Here is a 17,647-nt window from a genome sequence, read left to right as displayed (position 1 = left end):
TTGCCTTACAGTCGTCCTAATTAACAGACGTTTCAATGGATGTGGCTGAGAAGTTTGTGCACTGGCATCTCTGCTACACGAATAAAGTGCACCGCGTACCGGAGTTCAAATCCAAACCATGCGGGTAAATTTGACATATGGGTTTTGGTTATTTTTCAGGGGGGTCATCAATTTTTTTCGTCTGACAAAGGGGGGGTCATCTTTTTTTCACAAAAAATGCAGGGGGGTCTATATTTTTTTTGAACACCGGCGACAAGATTTTGCCGCCGCCCCCCCCCCCCCCAGGCTGTAAAAACCGAACGCTCCCTAACCTAGCTGCAGCTGGAGAGTCTTCGAGTCGTTGACTGGCCTATTTTCATGAGCAGCGCAGCCAGCGGTAGAAATGGGGCAGGGAACCAGACTGGCAGGGGACCAGACTGGACCGCGCGCGCGCCCCAGGATTAAGCGGTGAAAACGTAGTGAAAACGACAGTCGCCAATCATTAGTGCTTGCTGATATTGACTGCTTCCTTTGTTCTCCTTTGAACTTTGTGTCCTGTCATTCAATTTAGTTAGAAATAAGGATGATAATTGTAGTGGTTCATAGAACTTCGGGGCGTAACGTAGTGGGAGCAATGTCCAAAAATTGGAATGATAAGTATATCAGTCCGGTAGCTTTTTTCAGTAGAAGGGTATCCCATATGCCATACAGGAAGGCACTTACGGCTCCACTTTCCCCTCAAAATGTTAAGGTCAAAGTCAAAAATATATTAAACCAGTACATCAGCCTTTGAAACATGTGATGATTTTGTAAAATTGACCGAACTTAAGTTTGCCGCACCTGAATCATACTTTATATATACGGCTTACTGAATACCCCGGTGGTGAGTTTGCTTACGAGATCGTGAATTGATTGTTTTCCCCAATTTTCGGACATGTGTATTTACATAGACACAATCAATCAATCTAAATCATAGAGATCTATGACACACCGATAAGCTGTGTGTATTCTCTGGGCGGGATCATGCACAGGTCAGTGTACATTAGGGAGAATTCGTTTTTTAAGGGGGATCGGTGGAAATTAGGAGAATGACTCTAATAAAACCGTTATGGGGGAGGGTAACATTTTGCAATCAGTGAGTTTGGGTCTGGTTTTACGAAGTTTATAATACCCTTCAAAGTCGTGTCTGGGATTTTCTTTATATTCCTTTTTTTTTGTTATGCACTATTAAAGGTGTTAGACTTTCAAGTAATTGTAATTGTCGCGCCATATAATTTGAATAGAGACTCGGAGAAAAAAATCGCCGACACGAATTTGAAGGGTATTGTTAAGGCTTGTCAATGCACAAATTTCAATCGGAAATACTACAAGCTGGTGCAAAATATGAAATTGTATATCCTATTGTAATAGGTTCACAAAGTGGTACCAAGGAAAGGAATTTACCTTTCAAAATTTAGCGTCTTATCTAGATGCTTCCAGTAACCAACCTCATTTTTGAAAATCACGCGGGATTTTGCTATGATATTGCAGTACTTTTACTGGCTTCACTTCTCTAAGAATATAAAAAATACAATGTATAACAATAGAAAAGTTCTAAACTGTCCGACGCTATTTCCTGAAGGCATGCTCATGGGGAAAGAACCATAAATTTTAAGAGTGTAATTAGTCATCATAGCGTTTTCATGACACGTAGGATCGTATCAGAAGACATCACAAAATCAACGTGCAGCTAGCAACTTACCATTTTCAAGTCTGTCAGCTAAATGCCCAAGACTAATATCGTCATCACGTAACGCTGACAGGAGATCACTATACCAGTCTTGCTTCTTTACAATCAGTTCCAGCAGTAACGTTGCCCCAGCGCGAGCTCCCTCCGTCCTTTCTCGTGCTTTGATGTTTTCACAGTCGGGACTTGTCAGGCATTTCAAGTGTGGGAGGAGGTGATTGGGTGTTATGCTCGTCACCAGCTCGCTCTTCAACTCGTTCAAAGCCGCCATTTCGCGCTTACTCGAATTAGTTTCGTCGCTGTCGTCTGCTGCTGCAGTTCCCTCCATTTCTTTATTATTATTCAACACAACGGCGAAGAGTAGATCCTGAAGACGTTCGCTTCGAAGGCTCTGAATTTCGTTGTGTTTAGTTCCTCTTCCGAATTGTAGGTAACAGGTAAACTAAAATCACTGTGGCGCCCTACAAAGACACTCACGCCAATGCCACAGGTGGCTTAGTATGTAAAGAAAGGTGCATCATATTTCGTCTTTATATCTCAATGATGTATGTTGTTACAACCTTGTACGACACTATGTCCCTCTGGTGATGCCGTGTCGCGTTGGTGTCCCCAGGTGGTGAGATAAGTACCGTCAGTAAATAAAACATTTTGCGAAATCAACAGATTACCAGTACTTGGCAATTAGTCATTAGAATACAGTGGATATTACCAAAGTAAATGAACATTTTCTGAGAAAGCAAACATGAATTGCAGTAAGTGAGCAAAGGCATTGATTATAGGAAGAGGCGATATCACACTACGGCCCAAAAGTATGCCTCAGTGTACGGTATTCCGCGAAGCATAATTTCTATCGAACAGCGCTTTCAGCCGGTCGCTATTGACAACGGCGAACATTGTATCAATTTATTTTCAATAGATTATCGATCGAAAATCTGCTTGGGTGCCGCTCGTGCCGGGCGCTCGTGTGTTGAGGTCACGTCATAAACATTTCCACAATAACCCGTATATTGACTTATACACTTTAACATCAAGGTATCCGTTGGTTTCCTGTACTGAAATTAAATCGACGACACTTTTTTCAGTTTTGGTGATACTTTTACGTACGTTTCAGCACATTTTGGCGCACTTCGGCGTAGTTTGGCGCCATTGTGAACGGGGAACTACACACGAGTGAGCGAGACAACAATGTATCAATTTCGGACAAAAGAATATCGATCGATAACGTTCACTGAACGATTACAGTGGAGACTCTACGCCCGTTCGCCTCTGTTCTGTGTATTTTTTTTGCAGTTTACTGGAATTTTCATGGTTGATATTCGCCAAAATTTGGTATAAATTACAACAACCTGACAGGTATTTGGTCTGTACAATTTAAGAGATGCTAACCGATTAAAATGCGTCAATATAAGACCCTGATTCTGCATATGCAAACGCCGTAGGATCGCCATTTTATTGAGGGCAAGAGCAAAAATTCAGCGATCGGGAAAATAAAATGCTACTAAAATAAGGGACCGTCTCAGATTGTCGCAGAAGTTCAAGAACGAAATTTCTTCGTTTAGATCAAAACCCCCTCCCCCCTCCCCCTAAACGAAACTTCAAAAGTGCGAAAATGTTCATGTCTGCCTGAGAGTACAATGTTGCATTTTGCTATAGCTACTAAAGACGTATTCCCCTTGCCACATTACAATTAAAGTAATCGATCAGATTTGAGTACTAACAGGGCATTTTACCGCATAAAAGTTTCATTTTATTTTACTTTCCCTTTTTGCATCTCTTGTACTGTTCTTTGTCTTTGTGAACACGCAATTTGTAGTTGGTAGGGGCAGTAAATAGAGAGGTTAAGATTTCACCCGTAGCGAGAACGTAACGTGGAGTGGCTACGCGTTCCGTACGCGTAACGTTCTGCACAGATTCGGATTAAGACTTGACCGGCCCCGTCGCTTTGCTTTCCACGGCAGCAGTAAGTGGGTAGCCGAGCAAGGTTCACATGTCTGTGTTCACCTAACGATCTACATAACAGCCTATCACTAATGCGACAGTCTACTAAAGTTTACACATTCAATTCGCTGTTTTGCTTTTTATATGCCCATAGATTTGAAGCAAGTCTAGATTAGGCCTACATCATGTAAGACGTGTGCGTGCCGACTCACAGTCGCATCGTCTTAAGGATTTTGCTCTGATATCAGGTTAATAGAACACAGAGAAAAAAAATTGAAAATACTGAAATTTTACTTTGTGTTAGAAAAACTGTGTCAAAGCCACGGAAGTAAAACAAACGACAATGTTAATTTCAGTCACTGAATGTTATCGGCAGTGCAGTGTATGCGACGTCTGCCGCCGCGCGTGTGCCGTCGTCTGCGAGTGCACTGCAGGAGGTAATTTTTCCTTTTTGTTACCTAAAATATCTCAAAATCAGACGGCGATTGATAAAACCAAGAACAACAATACAAAACGAATTTCGGAAAGGAATGTTAGTTTTGATTATCAAGTCTATGGCGAAGCGAGCGTGAAAATCGCTCTCGGAAAAGGTGTACGAGAAAAGTGGCCGTTTCACGTCGAAAACGACTGCCAAACGACAAGAGAACGCGTGACATCATCAGAACATGATGAGAGCGCGCAGAAAGTGATGACGTATCCGTTACCGTTCCGTTCCCGTATGAAATCTTAACCTCTCTAATAAGCGAGAAACTTTGACAAGGGGGCCCAGGCATGTTCAATCATATTAAAACGACTATGACCAGGTGCAAAACAAGTGAAAATAAAGACATCTAGTGGTTAGAGCAGACGCTTATAAATAGCACATTTAAAAAATGATACTTTTTGTCTTTGTATAATTTGCTGAATGAAATGTTTAGGATACAAAGTTCCTATCGGTAAATTGTGTTTGGGGCACAAACGAGATGGAAACAGTTACAAATTTGTTGGCACGAGTGTGCAGTTTTTCTTTAATTTAAAATAAACACACGAAAACTTGTGATCACAAAATAAAAGTGCGAAAGTGAAGTTCACTAATTGAATGGAGGTCAAACCCCCTCCCCCCCTAAACGAATAAATTTCGCTTTTTGAACTTCTGCGACAATCTGAGACGGTCCCTAAGTTTGGTCGAGAAATTCAAAAAACTAAAACGACAGGAATTTAGTATATCAATAAAAGAAATAAAGTGCCACTTTTCACTATCATAGGTTCATAATTGAGAAATTTGAACGAGCGAGAGTTGTACGGTCTGTTCAGCACTCTAAACGCCATTGTTTTCTATGGGAAATCGAGCTGATGAGACACATCGTAAAATGAAAAATACATCTCAAAAAACCGTTGGTTTAACTTTTTCATTTCGCTGTTATTTTTTATAATATTTGGTATAACATATATCATGAAGGGTAACTGAAACTCTATGGTTTTATTTTTTTGAATTTCCCTCTTATTTTTATGAAATGACGAGTTGAAGATCGTTTTGCTGTTGACTGTGTTTTTACTTAATTTTGCATATGGCTGTTATTGCTTACGTATTTTTGGAATCCCATGTGAAATTCTTCCCAAAATATTATAATTGTAAGGGCAGCATATACGAGAAATAGGACCTGTTACTCTTTCATCAATATTTAGCTGTGCAGCACGGAAATACGGCGAAGTTTTCAACATCACACGGGACGTGAAATTGACTCTCTGTACGCGCACTCCACGTATGTGTAGCGAAAATTCGGGACGCTATTACCGTACAAAATGGGGCGCCTATGGGCCGTAGTGTCAGAGCTGAAGTTTAATTGCCCTAGCAGAGTTCCTGTGTTGTAAACAAAACCATCAACCTCAATTCTACCGGTGTGTTCGTCTTCATTGTGCACATCGCGAGCATGAGCCATCGTATGGCACCTCCGATGACTGGTGAAAGTTATATTATGTAGGACTACTGTACGCAACGAAGATGTTGGAGAAATTTCCAAGTAAGCTAAAAAGCCTTGGCGAATGTGAAGAGAGTTTCTACACTTTCAGGTAATAAAAAAATTAGAGCCACAATATTTTATTATATCACTTAAAACACGTGATTTTACATTATTCTTAGATTTTGGACACGGGTTCAATTGTCGTGGCCCTGAAACTTTCGCTGCAGCGGTAAAAAAAACATATCTAGTGCGCGGCAGAACAAAGCAATAACTACTAGTAGGCGGCCCGGCGTTCCATCGTCGAAGGAATACTGAGAAATTTGAAGATAAGAAATAATGAAACAACGTCTAAACGTCTAATCGCATAAAGCGAATTTCTCACATTGCAGCTAATCTTATAAAAAGGTTAGGTACCATGGATTGGAACCAATCTTTCCAGAACTAAAACTCTGCCTTGATATGAATTCGGATAGTTTTCAATCGGATTCGAACCCACAACATACGGCATCAGTCGCCTAGCTGGGAGGCCACAGACAGAACCAGTCGGCTAAATCTCCACTCCCAAAAAAGAGTGGTTCAATAGCCGGCTAAGTTGTTACATTTTTCTGACTGAGACCGCTCAACACGTTGTAGAGTTCGTGAAGCACTCACGCACGCATGCTCACTATCATACATCGCAAATACACACTTATCGAAGCGAAGAAACGAATTTCATCGCTTTAACTGGGCGAACGATAACCTCGGGGACAATTCTGTCCACCAGCAGTGTTACCTACCCAGGGTAGAAAATTCGGATAGTTTTCAATCGGATTCGAACCCACAACATACGGCATCAGTCGCCTAGCTGGGAGGCCACAGACAGAACCAGTCGGCTAAATCTCCACTCCCAAAAAAGAGTGGTTCAATAGCCGGCTAAGTTGTTACATTTTTCTGACTGAGACCGCTCAACACGTTGTAGAGTTCGTGAAGCACTCACGCACGCATGCTCACTATCATACATCGCACATACACACTTTATCGAAGCGAAGAAACGAATTTCATCGCTTTAACTGGGCGAACGATAACCTCGGGGACAATTCTGTCCACCAGCAGTGTTACCTACCCAGGGTAGAAAATTCGGATAGTTTTCAATCGGATTCGAACCCACAACATACTGTGGATCGACGGTTGTCCCATCGACTTTGACTGTGCACTCCAATGCAACCACACCCACTTTGAAAACAAACGCGACGACACAGTTTCTTCAGAAACACTTGTGAATAGGTTGACCTTACAAGAGTTCATTGTGAATGGACCACAAGGGCAGGTAGTCACTGTGCCTGATAGGGAACGTTTATCGACGAGTGCATATCAGTCATTTGTCATTTGTATATACAGAGAAAGTATTAGGGTATGAATAATGAATGATCGATGAGGTGTTCTCAGAGTTACGGTGAATGTCACATCAGGTGTAAATGCCGCAGAAAAGTAGGTAACCAACGTTTCTAGTTTCGCAAAGTCGGACGTACACTCAATGGTGTATAGTCGGTCATTTTGCATTCTCAGTAACACCCAGTCTTTGGACAGCTACCTCCCGGGATATACAAACACGTCTGGGAGATAACATGTCGTACAAAATGGTCACCAATCTTTACTTCAAATAGGACTTATTATTAGAAGTCGCCTGGAACTCATGTAGGTTTGTCGTTTGCGTCGTAAGTCCGTTCATATACAGGTACACGCTGTCATAATGAAATGTCTTTTTCACTCGTTATTAGTCCCCACGGACGAAGTCCGGGGGAACTTATAGATTGGGTCATGTCCGTCCGTGCGTGCGTGCGTGCGTGCGTCCGTTCACGCAGATATCTCAGACATGCCCTAGTCAATTTCTTTCAAACTTTGCACAAGGATAGTACCCTACCCCATACAGATGCACGTCGATTTGTTTCACAATGCGATCAAATTTGGCCGTGTTAAAGGACTTTTTAGTTTACACCTCCATAGACTCCCATGTATAAGGCATTTCTCCACAGACTCCCATGTATAAGTCAGTTCTGCACAGAATCCCATTTATAAGGCCAAGTAAAATAAAATTTAGTTTCTCATCGTATTCATATTGCAAAAAGGATGCAGTGACACAGTTTTTAGCCCCACCGATGAAGTCCAGGGGGCTTATAGATTGGGTCATGTCCCTCCGTTCACGCAGATATCTCAGATATTTTGACAAATATTTTGACAAAATGTCACGTGACCTCGGTGACCTTTGACCTCAAATATACATATTTGTCCATAACTCAGTAACCACAAGTGCTACACCCTTCATATATGGTATGATGGGACACCTTATGACGCCACATATTGTACCTCATTAATTATGCGCATGTATAATTTTGAGCGAGCCAATCGAGCTAGAGGTCTGATTTTTGGTATATAGGGATAACTTAGCAATACAATTTTTTGACAAAATGTCACGTGACCTCGGTGACCTTTGACAATATACATATTTGTCCATAACTCAGTAACCACAAGTGCTACACCCTTCATAAATGGTATGATGGGACACCTTATGACGCCACATATTGTACCTCATTAATTATGTGCATATCTAATTTTGAGCGAGCCAATAGAGCTAGAGGTCTGATTTTTGGTATATAGGGATAACTTAGCAATACAATTTTTTTTGACAAGATGTCACGTGACCTCAATGACCTTTGACCTGAAATATACATATTTGTCCATAACTCAGTAACCACAAGTGGTACACCCTTCATATTTGGTATGATGGAAGACTTTATGACGCCATATACCTCATTAATTATGCACATATCTAATTCTGAGCAAGCCAATAGACCTGGATGTCTGATTTTTAGTATAGGAATAACTATAGGATAAAATTTTTTGATCAAATGTCATGTGACCTCTATGACCTTTTACCTAAAATATACGTTTTTGTCAATAAATAAGTAACCACAAGTGCTATGTCCTTTATATTTAGTATGATGGGTGACCTTATGACAACACACGCTTTACCTCATTAATTATGCACATATCTAATTCTGGGCAAGCGAATAGAGCTAGAGGTCTTTAATTAGCAATACAATTTTTTTTCAAAATGTCACGTGACCTCGATGACCTTTGACCTTGATTATACATATATATGCATAACTCAGTAACCACAAGTTCTATACCCTCCAATTTTGATAGGATATTAGACCTTAAGATGTCACATCTTGTACCTCATTTATTATGCACATATGTATTTCTTGGCTGGCCAATACAGCTAGAGGTCTGATCTTTTTTCCCGATTTAGAACCATAACTTAGACATGCCTCATGTGTTTCAAATTGGGAACAACGACATAGACCTATGTGCCCATAGATCTCAACATATACACTCCAGTGATACTTCTTAATGACCACATTTCCCTGCCCTATCAAGACTAATACTCCTATTACAAGTGGGGACTATGTCATTGTCAATGACTTGTTCAAATATAATTCGTTTTTTATTCAGGTATAAACCACAGCCATGATTCAACAATATGACAACAGAGCGTTTGAAGCACTGGGCTCTGAAGGAGGACTGGGCGACATTGAAAACGACGTCTTAAAAAGCGAAAGCGCATCTTATCCTAATATGCATGTTTACCCGGCATACATACAACAACATCAGGATTCCGTTGTACCCGGATTTAAACAGACCAATAAAAGATATATTCTGTGTTTGGCTGTTACAGCAATAGTGCTTCTGACGGCTATTACTGGCATCGCTGTGTTTACAAGAGGTATGTCTATTACAACCCTGTATAAGGCCAAGACACTACCTATACAGATATATATATATATATATATATATATGCTTACCAAAGGCAAGGCAGTGAGAAAGATACCAAATTCGTATGGTGTAATGATTATCACAAAAGATAGTGCCAATCGCTGTTGCTAAATTTGAAAATGACAAATTATTTTTTATATTGAAAAATATCATGGCAAGTAATTTGTAAATTTGTTGATATTTTCGCCGTTGATGTCACTTTATAGTTATGTTTGAGATATCATGTAGCAGTTGTTGTTGTTGTTGTTGTTGTTGTTGTTGTTGTTGTTGTTGTTGTTTTGGGTTTTTATGATGATGATGATGATGATGATGATGATGATGATGATGATGATGATGATAGTGGTGGTCTTCTGTTGTTATTATTATTTTTATTACTATTATTTTCATCATGATTACGATAATAATGTCGGTGACAACTTTATTTACTTACCCCTAAAAGTATCATTTACATCAGAAGAGAGGCCACCATTAGCAAATCTCCACCATACAAATATCTCCAAGTCATCACAGTCCACGATTACTGCATCATCGAATCCTCACACCTCGCTGGCCACTCCATCGTTAATACTGACTTCGAGGTTCTCTCAGACTGATTTGCATAAACCCTCAGCGACTGCACCATCTAGCAACACTCAGGGATACTCGACATTGACAACTGCCACTGAAGTGTCATTATTCGAAGGCAAGTGTAACCCTATGGGGAAATATCGTGAGACTACAGCGACAACATGACGCGTTCTCGCAATTGGTGAGAATCACGAAACTTGCGGCGAGAAAACCATTGTTCTTACCAAGGAACTGTGAGAACTGTAGTCCTTGGTGAAAATCAAGTATGGCAACCTGATTCCCATCGATGTGGCTGAAATTCTCATAACGACTTGGTCGAAAATATACTTCACTTTCTGATTCCCGCCGAAGAGGAAAATTTTCGCAACTGGCTTGGTGTAAATTTCCAGTCTCACTGGTTGACATACTAGATTTTCACCAAGGACTACAACTCTCAGAATTCGTTGGTGATAATATAAATTGTCTCACAGACAGCAGTGAGAATATCACGAGATTCTCACTTTCTCGCTCTTGTCTCGTGACATTTCTCCATAGTGCAATAGAAGCTATTCCGGGGTGGAAGAACAGAAAGTTTTAAACTTTTGCTCAAACTTCCCTCAAGAAAACTTGAAACAATTTTCTCCATAATCAAGAATGAAAATCACCGATCAAGGTGCAAATTTTGATACATGACAAACAAATTCAGAAAATTTACCGATATTTACATTTCAAAATGGCCGCTTACTAATTACCAGTGTATCAGTCAATAGAAAAAAAATAAAAGTTACTATATTTTTACAAAAACGAGACAGTGAAACCACGTACACAGGCTTCGAAATAACTCTACAAAAGCAATAGTACTACAATAGTACAATATCAATAGCAAAAGTACTGTGAGCATAGTCAGGTTTGAAAAGCTATCCCAAGGCGCATTCTACCTTAACGAGAGCCTCCTTACAAATCACTGTTAAATGTATACAGTCACCTGTAATCTAAATATGTCCATATATAGTCAAAAGGGCGTTCCTTGGTATTCAAAATGCCCATGTGAGGGCGCTGTTTTAAAAAGCGGCCACCCGCTTAAAATCTGTGATTGGTCAGATTTTCTCTTTCCATGGTAACTGTTTCAAAATTGGAACAGGTGACAGTGTACCTTTAAAGTTCATCGACACTTTCCCCTTGATAAATGTATCCTTACTAGATAGGGGTCGTGAAAACGCGCTTCCTCAAGTATTATGATAGAAGATCGGAATTGATTGTTATCACGCATATATACAATCGTCACGGCTCGAATGGAAGAGCACAGGATAACAGACCCTGTACATAAATGAGAGGGCTCGCACTGTTATCCTTGAACATGTAATGTAAGGTATTCCAGAAAAATCATCATCGATTATCGCGCTTATAATTTGAGTTTGGCGGCACAGGTGAAGCTTACCCGAATATTTTTAGATTAAAGGGCCCACCGTAGTCCGAGGGAATGAGCGAGTATATGACATGGTTTCCTTGCATGCTGCAGAGTTGAACAATTCTTTCTTTGAAACGGCTTCCTCAAACTAAAGGAAGTAAGGTAAAAGTCGGACAACGTTCATTTTACTTTAAGGTAGCATGCGCCTCGGGGACAGATATTCGGACTCAAATTTTTTACGTCGCTTTTTTGATCAGGTGGACTCATGTTGAAGCTCTTGGGGATATATAAAATTTTCACCGTCTTATTTTGTGAAAATGGTAAAATATAATATTTCCTCATAGAGTTAACCCGGGGATGCGGCCATTTTGAATTTCAAATATCGGTAAGTTTTAAATTCAAGACAATTAGTTTGAGTACCAAAATTTGCACGGTGACCCTGACTTTTATTGTTTATTTGGTAAGAGAAAGGTTGAAAGTTTCATCTAAGTTTGAGCAAAAGTTTGTCTTACCTTTTCGAGGCGCTTGTTCGACAGAGTGGTCTTTCTGTAGTCTATTCTATGTATTGGTTGTTATCGAATTCTGCGCAAAATCGACATACTCCTTTTGTTTCACTTTCCAGGTTGTGGATACCGACCTATGCTCGATCCCGGGCGTCTGCCTCAAGCCAGGGTCATTGGTGGCGCTACCGCACCGCTGGGATCGTGGCCCTGGATCGGCTCACTGCAGAACAATCATGATGGTCACATATGTGGCGCTGTACTCATTGACAGGCGCTTCGCACTGACGGCAGCCCACTGCCTGGAAGATGAAAAGTAAGATATCAACGGAAAAGTAAGGTATCAGATAAAAGTTAAGTTGCCACAGATCAAGGTATTGCCGCATGGCCATGGCCATCATTAACCCGGTTCGAAGTGCAGTGGATATTGCAAAAATGTACTTAATCATATCACTTATCATATAACTGTAAAACCCATTCATGTTCAGATATCCAAGTTTTGATACGCACACAAGGCACGACTCTTCCTGCTTTGAAGCTCGCAAGTTCAAATTCGAATTTGGATGTCACCGTTAAAGGTGTACAGTCACCTGCAATCTAAATATGCCCATATATGGTCAAAAGAGCATTGTTTGGTATTCAAAATGCCCATGTGAGGGCGCTGTTTTGAAAAAGCGGCCACCCGCTTAAAATCTGTGATTGGTTAGATTTTCTCTTTCCATGGTAACTGGGGCAAAATTGGAACAGGTGACAGTATACCTGTAATTAAATTAGAAACTAAACGATACAAAAGTATTCTTATAAGTCAGTCGGCTGTTACAAAGCAAGTAATGCAGCTCGATACTACAGTGTTGTATGACATAATTATTGTTCTAGCCAAAAGCCGAACAGCATTAGTACAAACATCATTTGTACATGTGTTGACCACTAGATCCAGGTACATTTGACTTGTACCTGATTTGACTTGTACCTGATTTAGAACTAGTAAGCCGTGACGCTTCAGTAGAACTCTTGCTCACTAGTCAAATACAATTTACTCAACCATGTTCAATGGGAAAATAATTTGTTCCAAATCGACATGAAATAAAGCTTGTGTATATCAGACACCAGTACAGTAATCAAGCTTTCGAAAGCCTACAGTGCGTTCAAATGGTTTCTTTTGAGAGGAAGTGGCGCTTAGTTATGTAACTGTCACATGATGTTTCTTTTTCCAGTGTTGACGAGCTGTTCATCGTTTTTGGAACCAATACGGATGACACATCAGCGCCCTCAACGTCGAGGCTAATAGTATCGGTAAATCACGCCTTCGTCGATCCGTCCTTCCACCCGGATGAACATGATTACGATTTCGCCGTTTTGGAGCTACGCCAACGTGTCCAGTATACTGAACATATCTACCCGGCATGTTTGCCTGCCCGTAATTTAAGTGTTGAAGAAGGCACAATGTGTTCGATTGCTGGTTGGGGGAAAATTTCTGCAGATGGTGAGATAATCTCTATTCAGCCCTTGGTTATTAGTTGCCTATCGGTCCATTCACGTCCGAGTGCGTGGATGGATGGATGGATGTGGATGACTGGGTGGTGTGGATGGATTGAGATGGATGAGTAGAATGATTTGGGTTTTTATGTGTGTATCATAGTATTATACATGTACGTTTGTACCAGTTTAACTCAGTTTCTTTTTTCTCAGTTGGTAGCAAAACGCATATTTTGTGGTTATTTTGCATTTTTAGGTAAACTATTGCGATCATAAATCGCAAGATTTAAATTTTGTGTTTTTTATACCGTACGTAGTTCTGTAGCTCACACTTCGCATGTAAATTTTTGATAAATATTTGTCAATTTATTAATAATATATTGATAATGTTATGAAGATGGCGAGCATGAGACGATAGTAAAAGGAGAGCAGGATACCCGTCAGCGATAGTGAAACTAATAATGCTTAATGCGTCTGCGGATCGACTGTTACTGTCTCTTAAAATACTTTCCGTTAACTTTGATGGCCAAGTCATATTATTTAGGGAGTCTCCAAGTGAGTGCATTGATTGGGAAAAAAACGGACCGTTTTTGTGAGACCTATGCTACCAGCGTTGTTTAAATCTAACAGTTGAATCTTTTGACCGCTTTGTCGTTCATTGTCCTCAGCGTCATCCATATGTTGTCTAAAACCTGTCCGTAGTTTTTGTATGCTACCTCAAACCATACCGTACCAAAACTACGAAGAGGTTCTAGACAACCCTGCATATGCTTATTCTTTTATCATGCTCAAAATGTCCACTTAATCATCAACAAGAGCTCGCCCAACCGTGACCAATTGCAACTTAATATCCATCAGCCATTTCTTCACTCAATTTCAATCTATCCAGCGATAGTTGATCTCATCAACGTCAAATCATACAGAGTGAGTGAGTGTGTGACCTTAAAGCCTGCATGCCATAAAATATTCGAAGTTGAATGTCAAAATTGAATTCAGAACGGTCTCTCCAAAAACATCGTCAGTTGATACAATAACGGCACTCTCTCCGAGGCCAGATAAGTATGTACATAGGACCACGGAGTCGACATCATATTTGATGTTGCTAACATATCGAGCTTCGTGTTTTGACTCGGATTTACGTTGGGATTAAGTATATGACAAGATGTTGTTTATGAGTTTATCAAGAGGAGGATAAAATTTTGGAAATCTGAGCTGTTTTCTTGAAACTTTACGATGAGCGCAGAGAAATAAAACGAAATTCTGAGTTGACTTCCTGTACAAGCAGTATCTCTTTGTGTATATGCATCTCTTATTTTTACTTCCAATCGATGTGTTGTGGGTGCACATTCCTGACAGTCGATAATGTGCGGAAAGCAGCGTACAGGAAGTTTCAGTCCGTGCTTTGTATTCCGTTTGAATAAATATCGATCATTTCTTTTTTTCAAGTAAAATTTGTTATTACCAAGTACCGACGAGAGCAAACACGTATGATGTGTGAAAACAACAGGAGTCAGTCACCTTTATCGTAAATCGGTTACCAGTAAAAATCAGCACCTTGAACAACACTATCAGACAATTGAGCAACGTCAACAGCAAACTGTAGTGCTCCAACAGTTTAAGAAATCAAAAAATACATTTGCTCCAAACTAAAACATGTTCTCATGTCGTATCCCATACTGCTAACAGGAAGGTATCCTAGCCACCTTCAGGAAGCACAGGTCCCTATCATCTCACGAGAAGTGTGCGAGGGGTACATCAGTGGCCGAAGCAAACCGATGACCGAGAGAATGTTTTGCGCCGGATACCACACGGGCGGCATCGATGCCTGTACAGTACGTAAATGATTCGTATTCAAATCGTTCACAATGTGAGCGACATTCCTTGAACAATATCACCAGTTATTACTCTCTCTCTGCGTGAATACATTTATTCATGCTATGCCGAATAGCGGCCGTGAATTAGTGTTGTGTTTGATGACTATGACTTCTCCATCATCACAAAGAGTACAATACCCAGAAATGAGGAACCCCTTTCCTTTTATCTGAAGTTGTTAACTGTTTCATTGCAACTGCTGAGTTTCTGAAATTATTTCTCTTGCTTTGTTTGACCGGCCTACGTATTTTCTCCACGGTTCCTATTGAGATGAAAGAAGGCTAAAAGCGAAAATTCGTGTCCAACGCAGGGAGGCACTGTTCATTGTGTTGCCTGAAGTCAGGTGTTGGAGAGACAAATGAGAGCGCCCTCACTGCTCACTGGCAGTGTTAACTATAAACTTGCAGCTCGGCTCATTCAATTCAAGGCGCTTTGTAAATGTCTCTTTTATGTTGAATAAGCGTGAACATAATGACAAATTTGACAATGCATTTGGATAAAAATCGAAGCTTCGCTTAAATTCTCTGTGATGCAGACGTCATCTTTGTCCGTGGATGGTAAGATGTTTGAAACATTAAAAAATCGATCGATAACAATAATTATTGCCAAAATGGGTTCATTATTTGAATCATATTGGTTACTGGAGGTAGTAATCGTTTGGTGTCTAGTTTTCACAGAATTAAATTATATTACTTGAAAGTGCCGGGGAAAGACAGTTACGTGATCAGTTACCATTAATTTTCGGTGAGAAAAGTAATTTTACGTCATGTATGAGTCAGGATTGTTATAACATTATGTTTATACAAGATATGAAGACAACGAAAATTATCGTTACAATAGATGTTGGTTAACGAATTCCAATGTTTTACCTCCGTTTGTAAAACCTCTTCGACTCGCCTTCAATCGATCTCAAGTGGTTTTGGGATGTTCCCTTCAAGTTGTTAAAGGGACAAAGTCGGGTATTTTTCATGAATTTTATTTGATACGAGATACTACTTACATTGTTTGACATGTTGAAAGATACTGAATGAATGGATGACAATGCATATATTCACCCCCAGTAATAGACAATTTAAATGAAACCATCGCGAAAATGAATTTTGGTCATGACCATTAATTCATTTTAATTCGCAATGGTTTCATCTACCGTCTCTAAAACCAGGGTTGAATATATGCACGGTCATCCATTCATTCAGTATCTTTCAACATGTCAAACAATATGAGCAGTATCTCGTATCAAACAAAATTCATGAAAAACAGCCCACTTTGTCCCTTTAATGAGACGACCGTGGCTTTTCTTTATTTTTGCAGGGTGACAGTGGTGGACCCCTTGTGTGCCAGCTGGACGACTCGAAATGGTATGTATACGGGATCATAAGCTGGGGTTACGGCTGTGCGCTACCCCGTCTTCCCGGATTTTACACCAAAGTCAACGAATTTTACGACGTTTTGCAACGTTTCACAGGCCTGGATCTTCCATAGTCACAAAGGCTCATTTTTCCTGCCGTGGACAAGAATTCATCATGTAATATCTTTCATCTGAGACTCAGGAAGTACTACACAACCAAAGGTCTTCCAATTCTTCTTCCAATTCTTCAAATCTAAAGCCATGAAGACTTGTTGACGTCATAAATACGTCATCGTGCTTTGAAGTCTTTTGATGTCAATGTATGACCTCTTTTTGAGTGATTCCTAGTGTTGAATGAGAACCTGCTCGCATATAGAGTAAGACCATCAAAGACATCCAACTCGAAGGTTGCCATGGCAATCTTGTTGTAGACACACCGCACCGTTGTCAGTGCCGTTGCCACCGATCAAGACCCCTCTGTTTTCCCAGCAAAGTACTGAGAACCGATTCATTTACGCAGGCAAGAAATCTGTCAATACTTTTTGTAAGGACGACTTCAAGTTCTCGTGAACGTATTTATCCTAAGCCGATTTAGTATTGGAGCCCAGTAAGCCAAACTTGTCACATTTTTGCATAGCTGAATTTAGCTGTTATTATACTCACTGACAGATGTGTATTCTCTTGCTAGTACATCATTTCAAGGAAAAATAAAGATGTTCTTGAACGGCTGCATAATTTCTTTGGGAAGGTGTAGTCAAATATACCGCCATGCATTGGTTCAGTTTTTGTTAGAATATGAATATCACAGTGGTAAGGCTCGCAGAACGATCATCCAGGTTTTTAAAAAGATTTTATGACCATTTTTCGACAATAGCAGCGCTGTATCATGAGAAGTGCCGACACTGGTTCACTATACCAGAATTCATGTTTTCAAAAGCTTGTAACTCCTTTGTGTATGGTGTTGTTATTCATGCTATGTCTACATAATTTCATTTAGCGTGAATGCTGGGTGCGTGAATAAATACGATAAATGCAAACAAGTCTTATGGCGCCACTAGAGCTTGAACGAGGCACAGATATTTGACGTATACTGACTGAAATC

At 40.2% G+C, this 17,647-nt stretch overlaps 2 protein-coding genes across 2 annotated transcripts in view; one reads left to right on the top strand and one right to left on the bottom strand.

Annotated features, from left to right (window-relative positions):
- Positions 1-2,093, bottom strand: part of LOC139115589 (uncharacterized) — a 34,320-nt gene extending 32,227 nt beyond the window's left edge. The window contains exon 1 of the mRNA XM_070677832.1: positions 1,721-2,093. Within this exon, the coding sequence (XP_070533933.1) occupies positions 1,721-2,033 (313 nt within the window). The 5' untranslated portion in view covers positions 2,034-2,093. The remainder of the gene's footprint in view (positions 1-1,720) is intronic.
- A 4,774-nt stretch (positions 2,094-6,867) lies between these two features.
- LOC139115588 (chymotrypsin-like protease CTRL-1) overlaps positions 6,868-17,647 on the top strand; it is an 11,125-nt gene continuing 345 nt past the window's right edge. Inside the window, exons 1-7 of the mRNA XM_070677831.1 lie at positions 6,868-7,050; positions 9,076-9,346; positions 9,836-10,078; positions 11,973-12,165; positions 13,064-13,332; positions 15,012-15,157; positions 16,509-17,647. The exon at positions 16,509-17,647 is cut by the window's right edge and continues 345 nt beyond it. Coding sequence (XP_070533932.1) covers positions 9,091-9,346; positions 9,836-10,078; positions 11,973-12,165; positions 13,064-13,332; positions 15,012-15,157; positions 16,509-16,679 — 1,278 coding nt within the window. The 5' untranslated portion in view covers positions 6,868-7,050; positions 9,076-9,090 and the 3' untranslated portion in view covers positions 16,680-17,647. The remainder of the gene's footprint in view (positions 7,051-9,075; positions 9,347-9,835; positions 10,079-11,972; positions 12,166-13,063; positions 13,333-15,011; positions 15,158-16,508) is intronic.

This window comes from Ptychodera flava, chromosome 17 (assembly GCF_041260155.1).
Source record: "Ptychodera flava strain L36383 chromosome 17, AS_Pfla_20210202, whole genome shotgun sequence".
Lineage (NCBI taxonomy): Eukaryota > Metazoa > Hemichordata > Enteropneusta > Ptychoderidae > Ptychodera > Ptychodera flava.
The sequence above is the reverse complement of the archived record's forward strand: the minus strand, read 5'-3'. Positions and strand labels throughout refer to the sequence as shown.